The 23,236-nt window shown below is 41.2% G+C and overlaps 1 protein-coding gene across 8 annotated transcripts; it reads left to right on the forward strand.

Moving 5' to 3' along the window:
* The first annotated feature begins 285 nt into the window (after positions 1-285).
* LOC119136744 (guanine nucleotide-binding protein G(I)/G(S)/G(O) subunit gamma-12-like) lies at positions 286-22,871 on the forward strand. 8 transcript variants are annotated; one of them, XM_037275454.1, is made up of 5 exons: positions 286-519; positions 589-708; positions 20,539-20,646; positions 20,767-21,373; positions 21,640-22,871. In XM_037275454.1, the coding sequence occupies exons 3-4, from the start codon at positions 20,554-20,556 to the stop codon at positions 20,890-20,892; spliced, it is 219 nt and encodes a 72-aa protein (XP_037131349.1). In that variant the 5' UTR covers positions 286-519; positions 589-708; positions 20,539-20,553; the 3' UTR covers positions 20,893-21,373; positions 21,640-22,871. The 8 variants fall into 8 exon arrangements, with proteins under 8 accessions (XP_037131349.1, XP_037131350.1, XP_037131347.1 ...); XM_037275455.1 differs by having other exon boundaries at positions 608-708; XM_037275452.1 differs by having other exon boundaries at positions 286-510.
* The last annotated feature ends 365 nt before the right edge of the window (positions 22,872-23,236 follow it).

Here is a 23,236-nt window from a genome sequence, read left to right on the forward strand (position 1 = left end):
AGCCAGAATATCAGAGCATGTTATTGAATGCACTTCAAGCTCTTTATTATCACTTATCTCCAGATCATCCTAGTAATGTGTATATGATTACGTTTCATGATAACGAGTAGTTAACAGGTTATTATGTCCATACAGTTAATGCGATTAAAGTTACTTCTCCACTTAACTGTGTGTTATTGTTTTTTTTTTACATATCTTGTCCCCTAAACTTCAAAACTAACGCATGTTATATTTTGAAAAATTCATAAGGAAACAGTGCATCCGCCAACCGCTAACTCACTAGCGAACATCCGCCGGAGTCTCACTTGGACCGCCTCTCTCCTCCCGTCAAAATTCGGGTGTTGTCGTTTCGAATCGCCCTGTCAGAGGAGGAAAAGGAACGGAGACGGGAACTCGCATAGGCTTGCGTTACAAAAAAAAAAAAAAAAAATAGGGGGGAAGTCCAAAGTTGTTGCATTTGAACGCAAACGTCAGCAGAAAGTGGAAGCGGCGCGACTCTACAGCTTTCAAGTGGGCAGTGTGTGTTTCATGTTTTACAGCTGGCAGACTACTGTGTGTTGTAAACACGTCTAGTGTACACTTCAGTAGTTGTGACATTGTGCTTCAGAGCCGAGGGAAAGGTCTCCTCCCATCGTGTGTTGACGGATACAGCTCGACCCAGTGCAAGGAGACACGGAAAGACTTGCGCACGCAAAGCACCTCGGACAGGTAAGAGACACTCAACGCTTCGACATTCTTCCTTCTTCCAGTAATTGTTTGAGGCAAGCTCTCATTGGCCTTTTATGCAAAAATAGAGTAGAGCTAAAATTGACAAGCCAAACTTGCAAATGCGACTTATTGACACATTCAACAGGTGAGTGATGGAAGCTATAGACTTGGAAGCTATAGACTGTTCTTGGCCGTGTGAGTACTGAACTGTATTCCTTGCAGGCTTCCCCCTGGTTCTGTCTTCTGGAAATTAAATCCACGTATTCTGTTACTGATTCAGTGACATTTTGGCTCAATTTGAACTCCCTTTGAGATAAATCGAATTTCCATTCATCTGTTTCAGACCCCCAGAAAACAATATGGTTTGTGTTAATCTACAGCGAAACAGCACTTTAGTAGATTTTTTAAAAGTACATTAGAAAATGTAAATAAGTCAATTGTTTTTCCAAAATGTGACTTTGAGGGGCTTGACTGAGTGAATGGCATCGGGAGCTGGCGTCGGTATTCTGTTTGTGAGCGTCGAGGCGTGAGTTGTGGCCGACAGCAGCTCCTTGCGAGTGTGCTCCATTTCTATGTGTGTGTACATAATTGACCTGTGGATCAACCTTTTGTGACATTTTTTGTTGCTGGTATGCTGTGGAATACACTCTCAGAAATATATGAATATTGGGCTTTCGGTTAAAATTTGAGGATGATAATAAATGCATTATTACTTCAACCTCTGTATCTCTTCTGCAACCTGCTAATGACACTCTGAGCTCAGTGGCCACCTCTCTCTGAGTTTGAGGTATGGTTGGTCAAATGCTAGGTGTCATGTTGGTAAGTTCCATGATGTCAAAAAAATTTGAAAAGCATGATTAAGAGGACTGCTAAAATAACAATTCTCATTTAACCAGTAGAAAGTGTATTGGTCCATTTATGAATGAGATGAATCTGTTGTTCCGTTCCTTGTCCCGTTGGATATCTGCATCAAAAATTAAGAGGTCAAATTAAGTTACAGTACATATAATTTACCCTACATTTTAGATTCACCCAGAAAGCCCAACAACCCTTTGTGTGTGTGTGTGTGTGTGTGTGTGTGTGTGTGTGTGTGTGTGTGTGTGTGTGTGTGTGTGTGTGCCTTGGCTTGATCCCTGTTTGAAAACACAATATTATGAGCACAAAATACAGCCGGAGAGTGGATAAGGCCCACTCATTAGCACTCCATTCACCACCGTCAAAAGCCTTTTCTCACATCACACAAGGGCCAACATCAGGAGTGGAGTGGACGTTGAGGAGTTCGCTCGCTCACTCACACACTGACTTCCGGTCTTCATGCTGACATGTACACATTGTTGTTATAAATTACAGTATTATGACTCATACGCATGAAAAGAAGAAGGATTGGAAAGGAGTACAGTGAAGGGAGGTAAACATGCACATTAACATGCAGGTTCTAGCCAGAGAAGCAGCGGGAACACAATGTCACTTTTAAAGTCAAAGTCAAAGTCAAAGTCAGCTTTATTGTCAATCCCTTCATACGTCAAGACACACAAAGAAACCGCATTAGTTGCACAATGAACGATCCAGATGATCTGCCACAGCTGAAAATCAGGGTTATAGAAAAAAACACATTCACAGAACTGGTTTTGAATATATGCTTGAACATAACCCTTCCTTTTCGGTAGTCGGCTGACATAACCGCCTAAGAGCGCCTCGTTGTCATTTGTGAGTCATTCAAATTTGGCAGGATTGGTAACACTCTTTGGTGTCAAATTTAGAAGACATTTATTTTCACTGTACCAGCACTGTAAACATTGTGTATTTAAGCAACAAAATGTCCAACCAAACCATATTATTTATTCTAACCAAAAAGCCTAATGCTAACATGCAATAAAAAATGTGAAACACCATTGACAGGAAGTTAGTTAGTGTAGTTACAAACTGTCAAATAACTACTACTTTAAAACACATAAACAGAACATCCAACTATACAAGCAGCCATGTATTCTCTGCTTTTACTTTAGTTGAGGTTGATACCTTCACTACCTCTTGTTTATGCTACTGCTGCCCTTCCAGTAGTTTCTAACTAAGTCTTCAAATGTCCAAAATGTGTTCTTTGCGAATGTTTTGTCCAGTGCCTGCATACTGTAAAAAGCCATAATGAACAGCCCTCTTGTTTGATGCTATCAGGTTCTGGTCATGAGGCCGCCTGGTGTGACGCCATTCGAACAAACGCTTGTCTTTATTCACACACCAAAAAAAAAGTCAACATTCATGAGTTTGTTATTTTCATCCGCTTGTTTTGAACAGCAACATTTTGTCGCTCCCGGTAAAAACGTGGCCTTTGACCCTGAAGGACCAGTTTCCGCCCTCATTAGCTCTCTTGTATGCTTTGGTGGGATGGCTTGCATTTGAATTGGCTCGCTTCTGGCTGGCAGCGTTTTCGCTAACGTGGGATGCATGTCAATTGATTAGTAAGACAGAGGGTCCTATTTTCGTTCCGGGCACAAGTCTAGCGCAGTCTAATATTTTGCTAGCCTTTGCACCGCTAGAAATTTGATCGTAGAAAGAAAAGAAAAAATCTGCGAGAAATTAAAATTCACACTTGGATGGCATGAGAGACTTCCTTAATGATGGGAAATTCCCTGTCCAGCTTTTTTGAAAAAGGCATCAATTTGTTTTCGGCCCTTTTGTCTCCATTTGAGTTTAGCTCGCCGAACAATGGCTAAACTGTTTCGGATCACGTGGGAAGTGGCACATGCGGCCGTAACCAATGCTTTACAGGCTCTTCTGGAAGTAGGGTGCATTGCACTTACTCTCACACAGAATGCTGCCTGACTCGATTGGCAGCTCTGTCTGCGAGCCTCTGACAGTCAGGCCTAAAAGAGCAACACTCGGAGTTGGGATACTATAGTGGAACGTGCACCATTCCATAATGCCGATTTAGTGAGTGCCAAGTGAGTTCTTGGTTGTCAATATCTAATATTGTGGTTAGTGAGTAGTCACTCATATAATATAGTCATATTACTGTAGCGTTTTGACATAGATAGACATTGTATTTACTGTTATTTTGCTAGCTGTGGTTTTTGCCGTTTTAAGAAAATCGGTTGTGAAAATACTAGTTGTGTAGACTGGAAGTCAGAAATACATTTTCTGGTAAATCCCAGATGTTGCAAAGTGCAACTTCACGTTATGATGATGAAAGGGTGGGATTTACTGTAAATGAGTTGAATTTGTTCCTACTTGTTTTCAAACATTATTTCTATATGGGATATTTTACGATAAATTTTTCATTCATTATTTTGTATTGCATGTTTGAAATAAGAAATTATTTAAGAATTAAAAAAATACATAGGACTGATCTATAGGATTTAATTTGGGGATGTACCTTTTGCCACATTATCAGTGATGAAGCTGTGCACACTTGTGCAGTTGTTTCATTTTCATTCTGTTTTTTTTTCCCCTAACCCGCTGGTGTTCACGTGCATGGTGAGAAAAAGTTTTGAAATAATTTATCTTGGTCATTTTATATCACAAAACCTGGCATTGAACAAGGGTGTGTAGACTTGTTATATCAACAGTACCTGCTGTGATTTCTGGGTTGTTTTCTTTGGGTAGCCTTAGACAAAGTCAATATAATATCTATTTCATATTTATATTCATTTTATAATATCTGTGTGATGGTCATTGATGAACGTGGAGTGTTTTGAACATCGCCTCTGAATACTCTTGTGATTTGACATATTCCAAGTAAGTGCTATTTCGCTCCTCAGAATGTCAATTGTGTAGCTAGTCACAAGCTTTTGCCTCCAGTGGTTGGCTTTTGCTTGAATTCCTCCCTAGCTAGGAGCACATGTACTCAGAGGAGTGGTGGTGACTGGTGATACAGTCACACCCTACTGTTGGTTTGGCAACGGAACACATGCGTTCGTGGAATACCAAGCTTTACTGGAAGTCGTAATTTGCCCAGAATAGGCCAACTCACTGACATTGTCACTCGAGAACGACAAGCGAAACAAAATAATAATAATGTCATGCGGCTTATATCTGATATTTGTGTTTGAAGTATAAACTGCACTGAATGATTGTTGAGGAAACTTTTACACAGGAAGTCACGTGTTTGTAGCACCCGCTCCCTAATCAGGTTGACATCAACCTCAGATTTATAGTCAGCAAGCCAGTCAGGAAGTGTTGCCATAGCAACCCTCTCAACTGGGTAAGAAAAGAAAGAACAAAACCATGGTTGCGTTCTCTTTTTACTGTTATTCCTAATTACAGTACGAGTTGGAGAGCCTCTCATCCACCGAGAAAGAAACGGTGATCTGATGGTATATTCGCAATATCAATCAATAAATGATGCATTGCATCTTTGTGTCTGAGAAGCATGACAGTTCATTTTAAACTTGGTGTGGGTAAACTTTGTGCACCAAGGCCAAATTACAATTTTTTTAAAACAAAAATTAACACTACAATATTGTACTTTTAGTAAAAACATACAATGGTTGTGCTGCTCCCTCTAATGTGCACGTCTTGGCCACAAGGGGTCAGTATAGTGCAGTCATAAAAAAATACAGTACCTACATGGAGGCAACAAACGGCCACAACTGCTCAGTAAACGTCAGTAATCATCAGTATTAGTCTGCTGGAGGGTATTTTTATATTAACGATCCACCTATTTGCAACGGTGATTTTTGTTCACCCTTCAGAAGGTCTTTTGCATTGTTTATTAGTATTAAACTAGGTCATGTCGATGTTGAGCCACAGATAAATGGTCCCATCAACCCTGAGCTGATAAAGTGCACAGTAATTTACTTTTTACGCAAATGTAAATAACAACTGGTAACATTTAAGTGATAAAATCCTTTAATTGCTTGATTTTTTTTTTATAAACCTGCTTATATTTTATAATCACTGCAACCTTATTTACTGCAAACCCAGTGCTTAGTATTGCAATACTCGTTCAACTTTACTGATGTTCTTTTTGCCTCTGGTGCTTCAATAGGTTTGTGGTGTTGTCTCATGATGTGGCCGCTGTTCCCAAGTTGGATTTGCACAATGTCTTACTTTGTCTTCCAACATGAAAAGTCCATATTGTCAAATTTGCGCTACTTTTGTTGATGATGGATAATATACACATAGAGCGGTCACGGGACAATTCTCCTTGGTGACCAAGCAGGATTGTAATGAACTAAGAACACTGTGCAGTTTCAAAATATAAAAATAGCAGCACTAGCAATTCTAAGATAGCACTTGTACCGCAAACAACCCAATTGCACGGCCATTGATTGACTTCTCGTCGTGTTCGGCCTCTGATTGGTTGTTCTTCCTTGGGCGCGGTGGTTTGAAACCAAAAACTCCCCCTTAATTTGAATTTTTTTCATATCTACTTTCAAACTGTTAGCTAAACCTTTTTCTTTCTATATTTATGTGTATGAAAGATTCCATTCATTTTTTAAATTGATTGATGCCAACAATCAAACATGGTGCAGTCTATCTGTGTATACCCATGCGTGCGCATGCATGTGGTTTTCCGGAAAGATAGGACACTAATGGCTAAATGATTTAGATAGAAGACAGCAAAACAGTTTAAAGGTTATTTATAGCGGAAGGATGCGTGGCCTAGTGGTTAGCCTGGCTTCATCACAATTCTGATGTTTGGGATTTTAATCCAGACTCTGGTTTTCCTGTGTGAAGTTTGCATGGGTACTCCGGCTTTCTTCCACATTCCAAAAACATGCATGTTAGTAAGTTCATTAAAGGCAAATTGGTCGTAGATGTGAATGGTTGTTTGTCTTTATGTGCTTTGTGATTGGGTGACAACTAGTCAAGAGAAATCACCTCGTGGCCAAAGTCAGCTGAGATAGCTCAATTGTGACACTAATGAGGACAAGCGGTGTAGAAGATGGATGGATGGATGGATGGATGGATGGATGGATGGATGGATGGATGGATGGATGGATGGATGGATGGATGGATGGATGGATGCATGTATTGGTTGGTTTGATGGGTGGGTGGGTGGGTTGATGGGTGGTAATTTATAGTAACACTACAGGAGTGACAACTGAAGATCTGTTTGTGGCCTTGTTGTCATGGTCAGGCGGCCTTGTGCAGCCCCTCCTATCCGCTAATCACATGACTGTTTTCCATCAAGGAGACTCTAGATGACATTAACAAGCTCAGTGTCTCCTAAGATTTATCAAACCATGGCAAATATTTTATATCAGAAAACGTTACTGCACACCATCAAACGAAAATGTCTGTTTATACAGAAAACAATGAAATAGTGATGAGCTTGTCTCGGTGTACTCAGAAATATACTTAGTGTGTGATGTATGGCAAGATAGGGTTGGTTAGGGTTAGGAGTACAGTAATCCCTCGCTACATCGCGGTTCGATTATCGTGGCTTCAGTACATCGCGGATTGTTTTCCAAAAAAAAAATAAAAAAATTCACAAATTCAAAATAAATCTTCTAAATTGAGGAATTATGGCATGAAAGTTCAAAAGTTGCCCACACACCAGCAGAAGGCAGGGCGTGTCCACACTATTGCAGTACACGTGTACCTTTTTATAAAAAAAAAAGTTGTTATAATGATAAGAGTTCTAAAAACATATTTACAGTATTGTACCTTGTTATAAAAAAAATGTATGATAATAAAAGAGTTCTAAAAACATATTTACAGTATGTACACTTGTACCTTGTTATAAAAAAGTTGTTATAATAATGAAAGAGTTCTAAAAACATATTTACAGTATGTATACTTTAGCTACATGACACACACACACACACACATACGTATCATATTTATATTCATATTATTTATACATTATTTTCTGTATGTCATTTATACTACGTATTGATATAGTATTTACATGTTTGAAACTATTATTTAATTTCTAATGATAACATATGCACTTATATGGTTTAATTTACACTTATTGATACACAAACAATTTATGTATGTTAAAAAAAAGGGTGACACTACTTCGCGGATTTTCACATATCGCGGGTGGTCTTGGAACTAATTATCCGCGATAAACGAGGGATTACTGTATACAGATCAATATTTCTTTGTGCCATCTAGTGGAGAAAATATTAAACGCATTTTGCTGTTTAGCCTGTCGCTGGCGTAGGAAAGTATTCTGCAATTCTCCAGATATGATGTTTTCTGCTTCTACTGCATGATTGCATTTTTAAGTTTATTGCTAACCGTTCTTGTAAAATATTTTAATCAATATTATTTTCTATCCATCTAATTGGTTGCAAAGTGTTCCAAACATTTTGACATATTTCCAGTACTGGACTGCCTTTTATTCCTTATCATGCTAATTGCATGCTATGACCTTCCACAGCCACAAAAGGGAGCTCCCACCACTTATAAGTTTGTGGGCAAGGCTTTATCTGCAGTTACCTCTTTTCGGCACATGGTGGTGCTCTCTGTTAATTTTTTCCTCCTGAATCATCAACGTTCCAATTACACCAACTGTCTGTCTCCTTTCTCAGACACTCACAATTACACCATCTGTCTTTGGCATCGCCAGGTGGGCCCACCTTATTGTAAGTTTCTACCCTGAGTGCTCATTATACTTTTATTCTATTGTCTACAGCAAGTGTGGGAGAGGAAAAAACAGGACTTTCTTGCATATGCGATGTTGGGCACCTGATACATGAGTCATTTTACAGTTATTCATCCTGCTCTGCGGCTTTGATTGTGTGTGCATCATTTTTTTCTTGTCTGGATTATTTATTGAATTGATGCAGTATAGTGCCAACAATACAAGGTGAAGCCAGCATGTGATTGCTGCAAGATAATAAGTCAATTCAAAGCCAAAAAATGATCAAGCAATGGCTCATTACTTGGAAAAACTGAAGTTGGGGCTCTTGGATATTAAGGTACCTGACGCCAGCCCACTACAAATCCCTGTCACATGTTAGAAGAAATGCAACTTGCAAGAAAGGTACCACCACCCTTGCCCTATATTGACTTCCTGGTTCATACACATTCCAGCCTAGTGCTTAAATATGTAACAGCACTCATTCTTTACAGATGATGTGCATGTTTGAAGCACTCCCACTCACAGGAAGACGCACTTCTTGGAACTTTACAATATGTTGTTAACTCTGATTAGCCGTACATACACACACACACACACACACACACACACACTCTACAGCACTTGCCCAAATTTGGTCATATCCTGCCCAACGTGGAAAGTCCGGCTAGTGTAACCCAGTTTCCTGTCAGACAGGTTGGGAAAAAAAGAGAAAACAATAGGATGTGACTTTCACAAAGTCCTGCTTACACGCAGCAGTTCCTTCAGTGTATGCCCGAAAGGGGAAATTGTCATTTTGATGGATTGCACATTTTGTTTGGAACTTTTATGAGTCTATGGGGAAGTAAGTTTGGGTCCCAGACATGCATTTAGACTGCAGCCCTGTATTGACCCTAAAGGGCACCTGTAGTAGATGCTGGGTACAAGTGTCTGATGATGCATCTGTGAGCCCCCCCCGAACGTTTTGTCCCGTGCCACACTACGTCTTTGTCTGAGCAGGTGTCCAAGCCGTGCACAGTCGCAGCTTGTTTTCTTGTGTCCTCGCAATCAGGTGTCTCTTTTAAAAACATCCTCGTTCCATTTGCATTTATTAAAGTCATTTATTCTTGCGTGGGGCGCTCTGGAACAAGGTCCTTGCTATATGTTAAACACAGAAAAGTTTCTACTACAGTGACTTCCTTGTGTAGGTTACCTCTTGAACTTGAAGAGAAAAACTTCCCTCTCTTTGGGTCTCACACTAATCTGATTGTGCACTTTTTTTTTTCTGCAAAAGGGCAATCAGCTGTTGGCTTTGCGACACAGTTTTCTAGCTGGCTAGATGCAAAGAAACATATTTCTTTGTGTACACAGTCACACAGATAGCTTATACTTTGTAACGTGACCTTCAGTCGTGACATATAAAGCCGCTATTGTAAATATGAATTGTGTATGCAACTTTAAGGATCTCATGTAAGGTAAAGTCCTTATCGCGGTTGCCGCATCGCATGGCATGACTGCTTTTGACGACGGCATGTGCCGCAATGATAACGCGTGTGCAATGTGTATGTAGTGCACGAGCATAAAAATAAACAGCGTATGCATGAGTGCCGCAAGTGGACCTACTGACCCCCGGCAGTACGGCGCTGACCCGTTTATGAGAAGTGGTGAGTGCACGAGGAGAGAGGAAGTGAAGGGAGGAGGCGACGATGTAACTTTTCCAAGGCATGAAGGGGTTGCCTGCACAGGAAGTGGCCTCAGCGTGACCCACAGAATGTCTTTCCTGCGCCCGGCATGTCTTTGAAAGTGTTAAATGAGGAGGGAGGCGAGGCCATTAATGCAACCGCTCCTGATTGATAGGATTTTTTTTTTTTTTGGTCTGCCCCCGCTCTCTATTGATGTCGCTGTGAAATGAGGAAAAAGGTTGACTCGCGTTACGTTAGCCTCACACTTCCTCGAACCACATTCCGATCAATTTAGTATGTCACAAGTTTGTGGATCATTCAGCACTTATGAATCAGCCTGTTCCTGATATTCATCCTTCTTGTTTTCTGAATAATGACTTTAAATGGCATTGCGGTGAAGCCCCGCCCATTCGTGTTTCTCAATTGACAAATTCATGCTTTTTTATTTCTCTGGAGCCTTTTTGTGTTTTTGTGCCCTACCTCAAATGCTCTATATTGCAGATGACTGCACTAAACTCTGACTAATAGGAAAGTCATAATTGTATTAAGAAAGGGCTACATCTCAAATTGCATACCCAAGGTGTTTGGATGTCGAGGAGGAGCTAAGTTTAGCCTGGGTAGCATTTACGGAAAGTCCTCACTTCAAGTGCATGGTTTTTTTCAAACTCAGTTAATTTATAAGCCTTTTTTTTTAAAGAGGAAGTCAACCCCCCAAAAAATTATTTACAATAATATGTTGTTTGTGCTCCCACGAGTCTGAACACTGCATTCTGATTCATCTTGTATTTGTGAAATTTGAGTTGAGCAGCAAAATTCCCCCGTTTAGCCACTTGCTGTCGACTGACAACCAACCACGCTTGAGAAAACTGGTGAGCTGTGATTGGTTGTGACTTGAGACCTGGCAATTGTTATGTCGTTTTCAGTTGACAACAAGTACCAAAATGTCCGCCCCCGTTTAGATGGATAAAAACAGGTGGATTTTGCCTGTCTAATTCATATTCCACAAATGAAACATTAATAAGAACACCTATTGCATTTCATATATACAATAAATGATCACTTTAATTTGTGACTGAGATTTGCCATCTCATTAGTTTTGCCTTAGTTTGGCCTTCATTTTGACAGAGAATTTACATTGCTTTTGAATTGTCAACATCAAAACATCTATTACCTGGATCTTAAAACTTTAGTGTTGTAAATTCAGAGTGAAGGTAAGTCACATCCAGATGGTATGAATCAGTGTTAGATATGTGGACTGTGTCCTTGTCTGTTTGACTCCACTGGTATGCATGTATCAAGATATCTTGTGAGATTAGACATCAGGCAGTGGTCACACGCGGCGTACTGTCTTCAAAGCATGTGCATGTCATTCTTGTACAGCTTCCGAAATGTTCCTTCCTTCCTCGCGATAATTTGGACTTAACTGCACTGAGATAAAACTCAGTGATAGTTCTGGTTATCTTTTTTCTTCTTTTTTTTTGTGGGGGGGCAAAGTGTTTTTTTAGTGTGCGTACTCTCCAGCATTGTGAGTGAGAAGTGCCTGTAAAGCAAGACAGACTGTGGTTTGAAAGTCACCTAACACACTGAAAGTGTGCACTATTGTCCAAGATGGGTCCACTCTATCTTGGACATGGTTTATGACTCTGAAAAGTAGCTCCCCCCCTGCTTAATGAGTTTAAGGTTTCAAGTATCTGATGTCATCTGCAATGTGATCCCTTTACGTTTGCAACCTTCTTTTCGCGCCCTTCTATCTAAGTGCGCAAATATTAGAAAGTGCTCCGATTCACGGAAGAAAAGGAAATCCAAACTGACCCTTGGTGACCCGGGCGACCCGTTGAACTCTGATCTGCAAGGGCAAAGGCTGGCACTTTGTAGGCAAATAAATTTCTCGTTGACAGGCTGAGCACTTTTTTAAATGTCCTGCGGTTTAATGAGGCAGACCACTAATCAATGTCCTGTGCAACTTGAGATATAAGTTAAATATAACGACTCAAATGGTACATAAGTACATAAATAAATAGTCTTGTTACGACACCAACAATACAAAACGTAAAACTAGGGATGTTTCGATGTTTTGCAAAACTTTTTTTTTCCGGACCGATAGTGGTACAAGTGTTCGATTCTTGAGTAATCAGAAATACCGATACCAAGCACCGAGACCACGCTTACAGTTGATACATAATATCACCCTCATAAAGCAATGAACATTTTTTGCAAGATGCATTTTTTGGGGGTTGTAGACATCGCTAGCTAATTAACTGCACACTTAGAAATGGGCCAACCAATTATGCAATTTGGAATTCTTATTGCAAATCTGCACAGCGGTCTACAGATTGTGTTGCCTGGTTGGCCGGACAATTGCTTGCACAAAGCACTGGAGTACGGGTAAGTCTTGTGTAAATTGGCCAATTAGAAGATGAGATGCCAAAAAAAAAAACTCAACCTAGCAAGTTTTGCATTCCATTTAGCCATTTTTTCGCCAAGATGCAATTTCAAATCTTGAAAAACAGGCCGTCTTTTATAACCTTTACGTCGTTCTCTAATGAGGTGTGTGACGTCTAAAGCTGTTATCAATTCTTCCATCCGTGCGTGCCGTTGTTGTTTCACCTTCCCCGCCTCATATCCAGCCGGGAGCCGAGACAGTTTGATGGCCTACGAGCAACACGGTCAACCTTTGCCCTCGTCTGCTCCACCTTGGCTGGCACCGAGCGTTTGTTACGTACATGCGATCGTCCGGGTGGGCGGGGACTGGAAAGACTGAATTCGTTTGTTTATTGTTCCGCATAGGCAGGGCAGAATTGAGATCCATTGTGTAGTGTCCCTCTGTCCTTGTCATGAATAGTAGCTTTCAGAGGCAAGGGGGAGTGCGGGCCTAGGGCACACAATAGCTTTAGGTTTATGGCGCTCCTGTTGCCGGCCGCCGATTCTTGGCTCGGGCCCAAATGCAACATACACACAGCTGCGCAACTTGCAGAACACACATCTACTACGCACACGCGTGCACACATTGACATGAACTCTTATCTATCCCGGGTCGCAGCCCTTTTACTGCACCTCTCTCCTCATTCGGTCCTTTGTAGCAAACGCTGCTCATTTTTTGGACAATACGATGGTGAACCCCCGTTTATCGCTGGAATCCAGACCCAGAAAGCATTTATATAGTTTTTTTACTCTTCTCTCATTACTACCAAGCAGGTTGCAGCAAAACATGGTGCACTAAAGGTGTGCCACTTGAAATTTGAACTTGACTGTATACTATAAAAACAAATCATAAATTATGATGTACCGTGACAGAGCTGACCTATACCGTGTTTGTTTTCTGCAGAGAATTCTTTCCGGCACCTTCTCCACCTTTGTTGCCTTTTGTCTTCTGCATGTCACCGTGCGTCTGCAGTGACGTCCGAGCGGCATTATCTGCCGCATGCCTGTGTTTGTTTTGGGCTGCTCTAGGCTTGATAATGGCCTATTACTGGGGAACCAGAGGCTCTTAGGCACCTCAGTGGAAACTGCAGGGACGGGACCTTGATCATTTGGATGATACCCAGCTGGCACCCACACGGGCGACTAAGTTGCTAACGTTTTAGGCTGAAAGCGCCTGCTTGGTAGCCAGAAACAACATAGACGACGTGTGAGCGCCTGCACCAAAAATAGCCAAGAGCTAATGATATCATTGAGCCTGCCGCCCGTGGCAGACGCCTGGCATCCTGTGCATAAAAAGAGGGGCCTAAATACTTACTGAGCATCAACAAAGACATGGCTGACTACATTGGGGCCCCTCCCGTGCAAGGAATGCAGGGAGGGGAAAAAAAAAAAACGATCCCAACCGCTATCCCCTGCAAACTGCTTACGATTACTGTACCACACACTGTGTTCCCCAAACACGTGAAAAGCATTTCAAACTTGTTTAATAAATAAATAAATAAATAGCCACTCAGCAGAACATGCACATGCAAACTCTTCCGCTAACAACCCAGGCTAAACTTAGCTCCTCCTTACATGACAACTACTACTTGCCTATTAGTCAGGGCTTTTGCGCTATCTTGTATAATTTTAAGGCATTATTTAAAGAGCACAAAAAAATGAGAATAGGTTCATATACTTCTAAAAAGTCCAAATCCTATCTACGCAGCTGCACGTGTTGCATTCATCCATTTTGGCTTCACTCTCCTCTACCACATTCCCACTTTCACAATTGATCATTTGCAAATTCAACAATAGCCAAACAGCACTGCCAGCTTGTAACGTCCCACTCAGCATTTCAGGAGCTGTATTTTGATACTCAGATTTTTTTTTTTTGCACTATAACATAAAACTAAATGAGAATAACTATTGTGCACAGCTAGTGAGCAGAGCTTCACCATGGCCAAATAATTTTGTCTGTTTAACTTGTGTAATTGTTGTGCAGGACAATACTGTTCCACCACTGTCCTGTAGGTGGGGCCAGTACGCATCACTGTGCTGCCCTTGAAGTTCAAACCAAACAATCAAACAAATTGCATGATAAAAAAATCTTTTTATGGAAATGGCCTGACAAACATGCATTTCTCAGTAGATGTGATCATCGCACAAGCACCGGTGCCGCTGTGCAAAATATAGCCATTACAAAATGTTTGCATGATTACTTTGTGTATTGTAGTGACTGGACTGTCATTGTAACATGTCCACATTTGACCATATGCGAATTGCGGCCCTCGTTTACCCTTCGCAAGCCAGGAAGTTTCCCGTGCCCCCGGTTTATCGCACTTATCTGTCATGATGTCAGGCAGTCCCTGACACCCATGCTGCTCCTTGTCAGTCTTGTTCCACCGCATGTGCAGTCAGTCTTGTTCCAAACATGAGCATGTTTGAGGACACTGATTAGCTCTCTTGGTTAGCTATCTGACTGATGTGCTTACTTTATCTAAGTTGACACAATGCTTTGTTTTTGGGAGCTGCAAAATTATTCTTGATTAGATTTTTTTTTTTAAACGTTTTGAGTTTTTGCATCAAGGATGTCCAGAGCGATGCATTTGATAGAAGCGGGTGGCTAATTTTAGCCTGGGTTGTCAGTGGAAGGTCGGGAGAGTATCGTGGATTTTTACCTAATGCGGGTGGTCTGGAACATGTCCCCGTGTGATAAACTGGCTTCACTGTTTTTCTTTTTTTTTTTTTTTTTTTTTTTTGAGGATCAACTTTGCAAATCAATTTAGTAATTTTGCAGCTTAATCCCAGCAATAAGGATTTTATTAAACAAAAATACCAAAAAAAAGCCTTTTATGCAACTTGACTTGAATGGCTAGCATTTGATTGACTTTGTTTAAATATTTAGTTTGACAATAAAGTTCAACCGGGAGTGACAATAAAGGTCTTGTAGCCCTCCCCACAAGTAGCCGGCCGGGGATTAATGTACTAGACTGCAGTCACGGTACAGTTGGAGTGAGCCACAAGAAATTGCGCATGAATCTCAAGTTTGGAAATGAGTCTCGACTAGTCTTCTGTCTAGACAGTTTGCACATGACTGTCACATTCAACTGCACTTTTTCCTTTGGAGCCATAAGCAAACTGCACAAGACATTTATGTTGAACTGAAATTCTTCACAGCAATGCAGTAATAACAACATTGTGTTTTCCTGCACTGCCGCATGTTTAACCTTTGCACACCCGGCCTTTTCGAAGAAATGGTCTTTCTAAGGAAGAATGAGGACTTCTCAGTTGATTACTCAGTGACATTCTTGCAGGCTGGCTGGCATAAGAGAACACCGCTTTCCCAGAATTTCCTTTTGTTCTAAATGTGCAGTGTGGGTGGGTGGGGTCGTGTTGGCTCCACTTATCTTTGCAAACATACCTGCTCTTGCGGGGTGGTGCTGTGGCTCTGGCTCTCATCAGAGTCCTCGCACCCAGCGGCGCGTCACCAGCTATTTTTCTGCTTCCTTCAGCTGACCTCTCGCTTTGTGTGCAGCTGATAATACTTTGCTTGTACAGTGGAACCTCTGAGGTTCAACCTAAGCTGTCCCCGGTCCGCATTTGTTTAGTTTCCAAAGTGTGGTTTTCCACCGGAAATAATATAATATTCCTTCATGCACTTACATTTTCCTATTTTTTTCGTTTTTTTGTTTTATTTCGTTTTTTTTAAACAAGCTGCTTGGTCACTTTATTGGACAAATGATAGCAACATTAAAATGTAATATTTTTGATTATTATTCATACACAAACTGCTCAACAGTATGCAGACTGGCTGACGGTCAGCACGCTGACTTCCAGGCGCTCATCAATCGATTTATCAGCGCAAGAATGGATACTAAAAACCTTGTCTTGGCATCTGTGCATTTAACTTGTTGCAAGCAAAAGAAATATATATATATATATATGAAACAATACGTCTTTGGTAGCGCCAAAGTCCTTAACTTAAATTATGGAGTAGCTATGAAGACGTCTAGTCAGTGCCAGTCCCGGATCAAGACAATTGCACGTTTAATGTCAAAAAAAGCAGCCGCAAACAGAAACTGCTTTCTTTTCTTTTTTTTGTCGGTGGGAAAGTAATGATGTCACCGGTGGTTCTCACAGCGTGAGCGAGTGCTTGGCCACACAATTTAGTCCCTGCTTTACCCCTCTCGCAGCAAGTCTCACCAACCCCTCTGGCTCGTAAACAACAGGACTGATGACTGAGTATTACTACGTTTTATAAACAGGCTCCCAAGTAAGAACAAGTTGCTGTTTATACAACGGTGGGGGCTTGATGTGAAGTGAGGGGTCATGAGGAAGGTGTAACTGGCGACGGTTTCTCACTCAGCTGGAAAAGTGCTGACTGGCGACAGGGCGCATGAGAAGGCTAGTGTTAGCTCGGCCCTCAGACTGGGAAACTCCTGCTTGCACAGTTCGTAATGGGAGGGGTGCACATGAGAAGGCGGATGTGTGTGTGTATGTGTGTGTATGTGTGTGTGTGTGTGTGTGTGTGTGTGTGTGTGTGTGTGTGTGTGTGTGTGTGTGTGTGTGTGTGTGTGTGTGTGTGTGTGTGTGTGTGTGTGTGTGTCTGCATGTGTGTGTGTGTGTGTGCGCGCAGCTACACTAGAAGCGGCAACTCGTCAACTATTTTGTGGCTTGAATCCAGGCCTTTGAACTCTCCTTTGTTCGGAATAGCAGACGTCAGTCCAGACTCCATTTTCGCCTTTGTCATGCATAATGTTAACTTGATTGATGTGGACAAAAAAATGGGTGCTGCAATAAGGGTGCTGTCATGCCCTTGCATGTGGCCAAGGACACGGCCCAGATATTCATACGCAGACTCGTGTCTTGATGACACATATCTACTACATTAAGATGTCAGACATTTTGTAGTTCTAAGACACATCGAAACATTTAGCACACACTTTGACGTGCTCACAATAAAAAGAGTTTGGGGACAAGAGCTGTAACTCTCTTGTAAAGTCTGAATTACAGTGCACTTAATTGACTGCCTGCTGCTTCAATTCACACGCATGCTAACTGCTGTCAGATGTGCAGAGGACTGTCATCAAGTGTAAATGGGGGGTGAGGAACAGCACTTGACAGGTTCTGTTTTTCCAAGACCTGGAGAGAGAGAGAGTCACGCTTGTCAGTACAATTTCAGCAGTTAACAAACAGCTAAATAAACACATAATGAGAGAATGACTACTCAGTACAGTCGGGCGGAGCAGTACAATGGGTGGACCCTAATTAATACAGAACACCCAAGCAATCATCTCCATTGCCGGGGTGTGTAGACAACAGACGTGGTTGCGGCTTTGTCACTTCGAAAAATTGTTTGATGTCACATCATTTCTGTGAGACAGAAGGTGGTGCGCAGGAGTCATTCACAATAATTAATAACTCAAGACCAGTGGTTGCTACAACGTGACAGTGCTTCTTGGCCAGGAATTGCTCAGGGCATTGTGAGAAGGTGCGTTGCTATGGTGAAGCAATATTAGCTGTCCTGCTACAGCTCTCAACTAACTTGATCGATGTCTGGCACAGTAAAAAGAACTTTCAGTTTGTAGTTGGTTTGCAACTTATGTTTTGGGACGACAATCCTGGAACTTTTCTGACATAGGTTCTTTGCACTTTTTCCTCCAGGACTCTATCTGCAGCTTCCTAATTTTGTAAATCCTTGAAAGTACCCTGCAGGACCACACAGAGTGTACACTAGACTGGGCTGCATTTTCTTTTCCACTTTAGCGGTTGCTGTTTGTATTCGTCAGCAGCAAAATTTAAGAGTTTTCTTTGGAGTGTTGCTCTTAACGCTACTGAGTCATAAGGCTTCTCTGTTCTTGGATCTTTGAACGCAGACTTAATGAAACGCATGTGTGTAGTGTGTGTGTGTGTAGTGTGTGTGTGTGTGTGTGTGTGTGTGTGTGTGTGTTGTGTGTGTGTGTAAGGTACAACACAGCAGTGTGGCAGCACTGCTCTGGTGGTCCAGGATGTCTTGCATGTGTGCCAGTGCGCATGTGCATGTTACAAGAGGTGGTCTATTTCTGATTCTCGGTGTTCATTTTTTTTTTTTTTTTTTTACATTGCATCAAACATGATACCTTCCAATTGCAGTTTGAAACTGGACCAGTGGCTCAAGTCGCTGCTGGCATCACATCACAGGGACCGCACACTTTGACTGAGTTGACATGCCAACTAAATGGTTCCCTGGTGACGTTGAAGTCTTCCCGCACTTTAAGCGCCAACGAGAAGAAAATGACTACTTGTTTCTATTTGTTCTCAAGTTACAGTACAGTTTTGCAGTTTTTCTAAAACTGGCCTCTCGTGATCCCATTGTTTCCCCGCATCTTTCCCAAGGCCATTTCACACAAAGGACTCAGTTTCTCCATTCCTCAGTCCTCCCAGTCAGCAGTGTGATTAGGAATACAGTTTCCCTTTTCTTTACTAAGCAAGCATTTTGGGCGGAATGAATTGACTGTTTGCCGGGAAAGCGAGGTTTGATGAGGAACGACTCACCAGAGACATTTTTTTTTCTTCATATTTGTTTGCAGCCTCTTTCCTCATAAGATTTCATTGTCACCTTAATTGAGAGCAGTAAATGACCCACTCAGCACAATTGTAACTATGACTTTTTTTTGCATTCAGACTAATAGAAAACTGCTAACTGTGCACAAAAACCAGACTCTGAGTTTTTCTTAATAAACTTGCACGACAAGACTTCCTGCTTCACTCATCCTGTTTGGATGAAAGGATTTTGGTGCCCTCTTCACCTTCACCGCCTCGCCTTCGTGACTAAGCTCCCACTAATGACTGATCCCTTTGCTATGCGCACTTTGAGTCGACCCATCCATGTCTCACGCTTGTTATTGCAGACAACCTAATGTCTACAAATAAAAGACGTTTAATCTGGTGCTTTCAAGTCAGCAAATAGAGATTTTTTTTCCCTGTCCTGTTTTGAACTTTTATTTTCACCTCGCTCTTGTTTTTGGCCAAACAGAAACACCGACGTCATAGTTTGATGTGTCAGGATCTCATCCTGCAGTACAAATAAAATAATCCAAAATTTGATTTTTTCTGCTTTTAAATCTGAGTCTAATTGACAAATCGCTTCAATTAACCAATTTCCTCTAGTTCACCTTATCAGACAATATTTGTACTTTATGGCAGTATGTGCTCTATGTTCGGGCAAATTCCAGTAAAGCGGTGAATGTCTTGTCTTCAGAAGTTTCCTGTTGCCCGAATGATGTGGCTGTAAGCGGAATGTTTCTCAAGAAGAGCAAATACAGTATGTTGCAGAATGTAGTAAAGGAAGTCATGCGTGTCCTTTTATTGCTGTTCGTGGAAATCTGCTTGCAGTGGAGGCAGGAACGGCTCAACTGGAGCACACGCGGCTCTCACATGTCGTGTCGGACATGTTGGGGCTTGTTCCCATCATGTCTGTAAATGATTTACACGACGATTCACAGAAAGCAAAATCCCGTTCAACCTGCTGCAGCATTAACCCCCCCCCCCCCCCCCTCCCGTTCGCCATTCAGTTGCATGTTATAGTGCTGGAATCTTGACCTCGCTTTCGGTTTGGTTTCTGAGTGGGGTAAAAAAAGAAATCCCTGCTCATTTTCAGCCATTGTGTCAGTTGGGCATAGTGAACATGAACATGCTCAAGGCCTGCCACAAATGACCAAATTTTATTACAATTCCGATGTCATTGTAGTGCATGCGCATGTGTCCATAATGAAGTTGGCTGTGAGTTAATGTGGCGCCGCGCCAGATAAGCAATGTCACTTCTGGGAACAATGAAGCAAGAGGAAGTGTGTAAGGATAAATGACGTTCATTAACCCGAATGTTGTTTCTTTCCACAGTCAGTTTGGTGATTTACAGCCTTCAGCTGCTGTATGCAACAACATTGCTGGATATTGTTTTTTAATCGTCTGGTCATTCACTCAGTTTATTCCATTAGAAAGTCAAAGTCTGCATAAAGAGTTTTTGTGAGTATATTAGTTGTGTGGCAAATTAGATCAATGTTGTGCACATGTGATTATAGTAACATGTGGGCCAGCACAGCCATGCAGTTTGATGTGTCATGCTATAAAATATATTTGCGTCACGTTTATGTTGAAGCAAAAAAAAAAAAAGTGGAAGCATTTACTTTCACATTATCAATTGTACACATTGGTGCCATATTAAAAGTGTGTCCCTGCTTTTGTCTCTTCCAGTGTTGATAGGCCAGGATGTCTTCAAAGGCTCATAGTTCTAATAACATCGCCCATGCCAGGCGGACTGTACAGCAGCTGAGGATAGAGGCTAACCTCGAGAGGATAAAGGTACATTATCATCTTCTTTAAAAACTTTCGGGGTGAGAGAAAAGTGATTGATCGATTTATTAAAAAAATGATGATCGTTAGTTGAGTAATGTTTGAATTTGCTTCCTTCTATGCCCGCAGGTATCGAAGGCCTGCGCGGACCTTATGACTTACTGCAATGATCACTCCAAAACCGATCCTCTCCTCATGGGCATCCCCGCCTCAGACAATCCCTTTAAGGACAAAAAACCCTGCACTATATTGTAGGGGGATACCACTCTGCCTTTACGGGAGTCATTTTTGGCTTATTAATGTTGCTGTGTTCTGTATGTTGGGAGGAGTGAGGGGTGGATCGTGATCGTATTATTACCACGGGCTCGTCTTTTTTGTGTTAACAAATTACTGGCGCAACCATGTTTTTGTTTTGTTTTTTTCCCCCCGACACTCAAGTCTTTAATCGCCATGCCGCCCGCTCTTCAGTCCGCTACTATAACCACAAGCAAGCCTTTGGCTGCATGACCTAACAGGCACCTGCTGGTGGTCCTCAGCTTAGTGTAGTGATGTCTCCTAATGAGAAGCGACTGTTGTCATCTCTCTGCAGGTTCATGCAGCCCTTTTCTGAGCAATTGTCCTTTCGCAATTTTAACCCGTAACTTTCAATGTCCAGTTCGAATGGCTAAAGATTCAGGGTTATTCATTTGAGCTTGTTATTGTGGCGACCGTGACAATCCACATTCCATGGGTTAGGGTTATTATTAATATTGAGGTGATGATCAGCTTGAAATGTCAAGTGTATTTTGTAGTTCAACTAATTTTGCAATAGAGATTAAACCCCTGGTTTATCACGTGGCAACATTTTCAAATCTACCCGCATTACTATAGAAAAACCCTATGAAAAATTAAAGATATTTATTTTAAAAAATTCCTTAGTGCCCGTTCTCCCGCTTTTGCTCACACAATTCTGCAAAAAAGAAGCACAGCGTGCTTGCTTCAAGCTGTCACTCCCAGTTGAAGTGGAAAAGCAGAACTTGTCTAGTTAAGCATCACCATACAAGAACAGAGAAGGACAATACATTAGTCTTGTTTTGTGCTTGTGCTTGCGGGTTATGTGGAGAGCAAAAGTTATTTCTGGTTTTTTTTTATACCGTTTAATATTGCTAATTTAAAAGAAATTCTTGTGGAGAAAAAAACAAGGGTGGTCCTGGAACAAATTGAACTCAAATCTCATGGCACCACTGTCATATTTAATTAATTATAATTAAAGAGGAAGTCAACCCCAAATTTTTTTTGTAATAACATGTTTGTTCTGTGCAGCCCAACTAGTAGAAACACCTTGTTTTGATTAATGTTTGGTTGGAATATGAATTAAACAGGCAAAATGTACCTGGTTTTATCCATCTCGGGATATTTTGCCACTTGGTGTCGACTGAAAATGACCTCATCGTTGTCAACCGATGTCATTCTCAGTCACTAGCAAGTGGCAAAATGGCCGCCCCCTGAGATGGAAAAAAATGGTTGCCCAATTTTCCTGCTTAGCTTATATTTTGGTGTTGACGTTCTCTTTAAATTAACTTCAAAAATTAATTATGTATTATTAAAATAAAATATTTTACATGTTTTTCCATACACATTTTTACTTTTTTTTTTTTTTTTAATTTTTTAGACCTAGTAATCTATATGACCCTTGAGCACAAACTCTCCAAATCATAGATTTTGATAGCCCAATGTTAGGGTGCCAAAAATGAAAAAAAATCTGCTGACCTGTTCTAATGGTAGAAACATGCACATCAATCCAAATTCTGGGGGTCCATTGACATAAAAAAGATGGACTAAATTTATAGCCTTACTTACGCTTGCCTTGTATTCTGAAGAACACTTACTGGGAAAACTGTGTACTTGTAGGATGAAAGTCATTTTTGATAATACTCTAACCGTACCGTGCCATCTTTGTTTCTGCGCGTGGTGCAAATATCCTGTTGCACTTGCCTGGTGCTTCTCTTGTTCGCAGTTATTGTTGTGTAACTTTTTTGGCTGTAACAGTTAATTCTTCTCCCATAAACCTCTTAAGAAATGTGTAGCTTGCCACTGCCATGTCATCTTTTCTGTCCATTAAGCAACTTTACTGTACAACTGTCAAAATCTGCATTTTGAGGAACGTCTTTATTATGAATATAGTGGCCTTTGTATGAAGATGGACGAAGTGAAGCGTTCCAATATCTCAATAAAGATGTGTTGTGTCAACAGAATTGGTGCTTTAAAAAGTCTACACACCCCTGTTCAAATTTCAACTTTTTGTGATGTAAAAAACAAATGTCAAAGGTCAAACATTTTTGCCCCTAATTTTAAAGTGAAGCATTTTTCACCTGTAATTTTCCTCTGATCCTTGTTAGAACACACAAAAAGCCCAATTTTGCAAATTTTTTGCAAGTGTATCTATGTACTGTATATAAAACTGTACCTGACCGAAGGCTGGAAAAACCTTGGGCCTCCCTCACCAAGGCTGTTAAAAACCACACTGCAGACATTTAAATGGAGGGAACCTGCTTTTAGCTTTCGGAGAGTCGTGTTACTATTTTGGGAAAAGGGCTGCTTTGTTTTCATTCTCTGTTGG

The sequence above is a fragment of the Syngnathus acus genome, chromosome 17 (assembly GCF_901709675.1).
Source record: "Syngnathus acus chromosome 17, fSynAcu1.2, whole genome shotgun sequence".
In the NCBI taxonomy this organism is placed as follows: Eukaryota; Metazoa; Chordata; class Actinopteri; order Syngnathiformes; family Syngnathidae; genus Syngnathus; species Syngnathus acus.

Excerpts from the sequence above, each read along its gene's own strand:
- LOC119136744 (XM_037275454.1), top strand. The coding sequence starts at position 20,554 with ATGTCTTCAAAGGCTCATAGTTCTAATAACATCGCCCATGCCAGGCGG. Across the intron at positions 20,647-20,766 it reads CTAACCTCGAGAGGATAAAG|GTATCGAAGGCCTGCGCGGA; the intron begins GTACATTATCAT and ends CTATGCCCGCAG.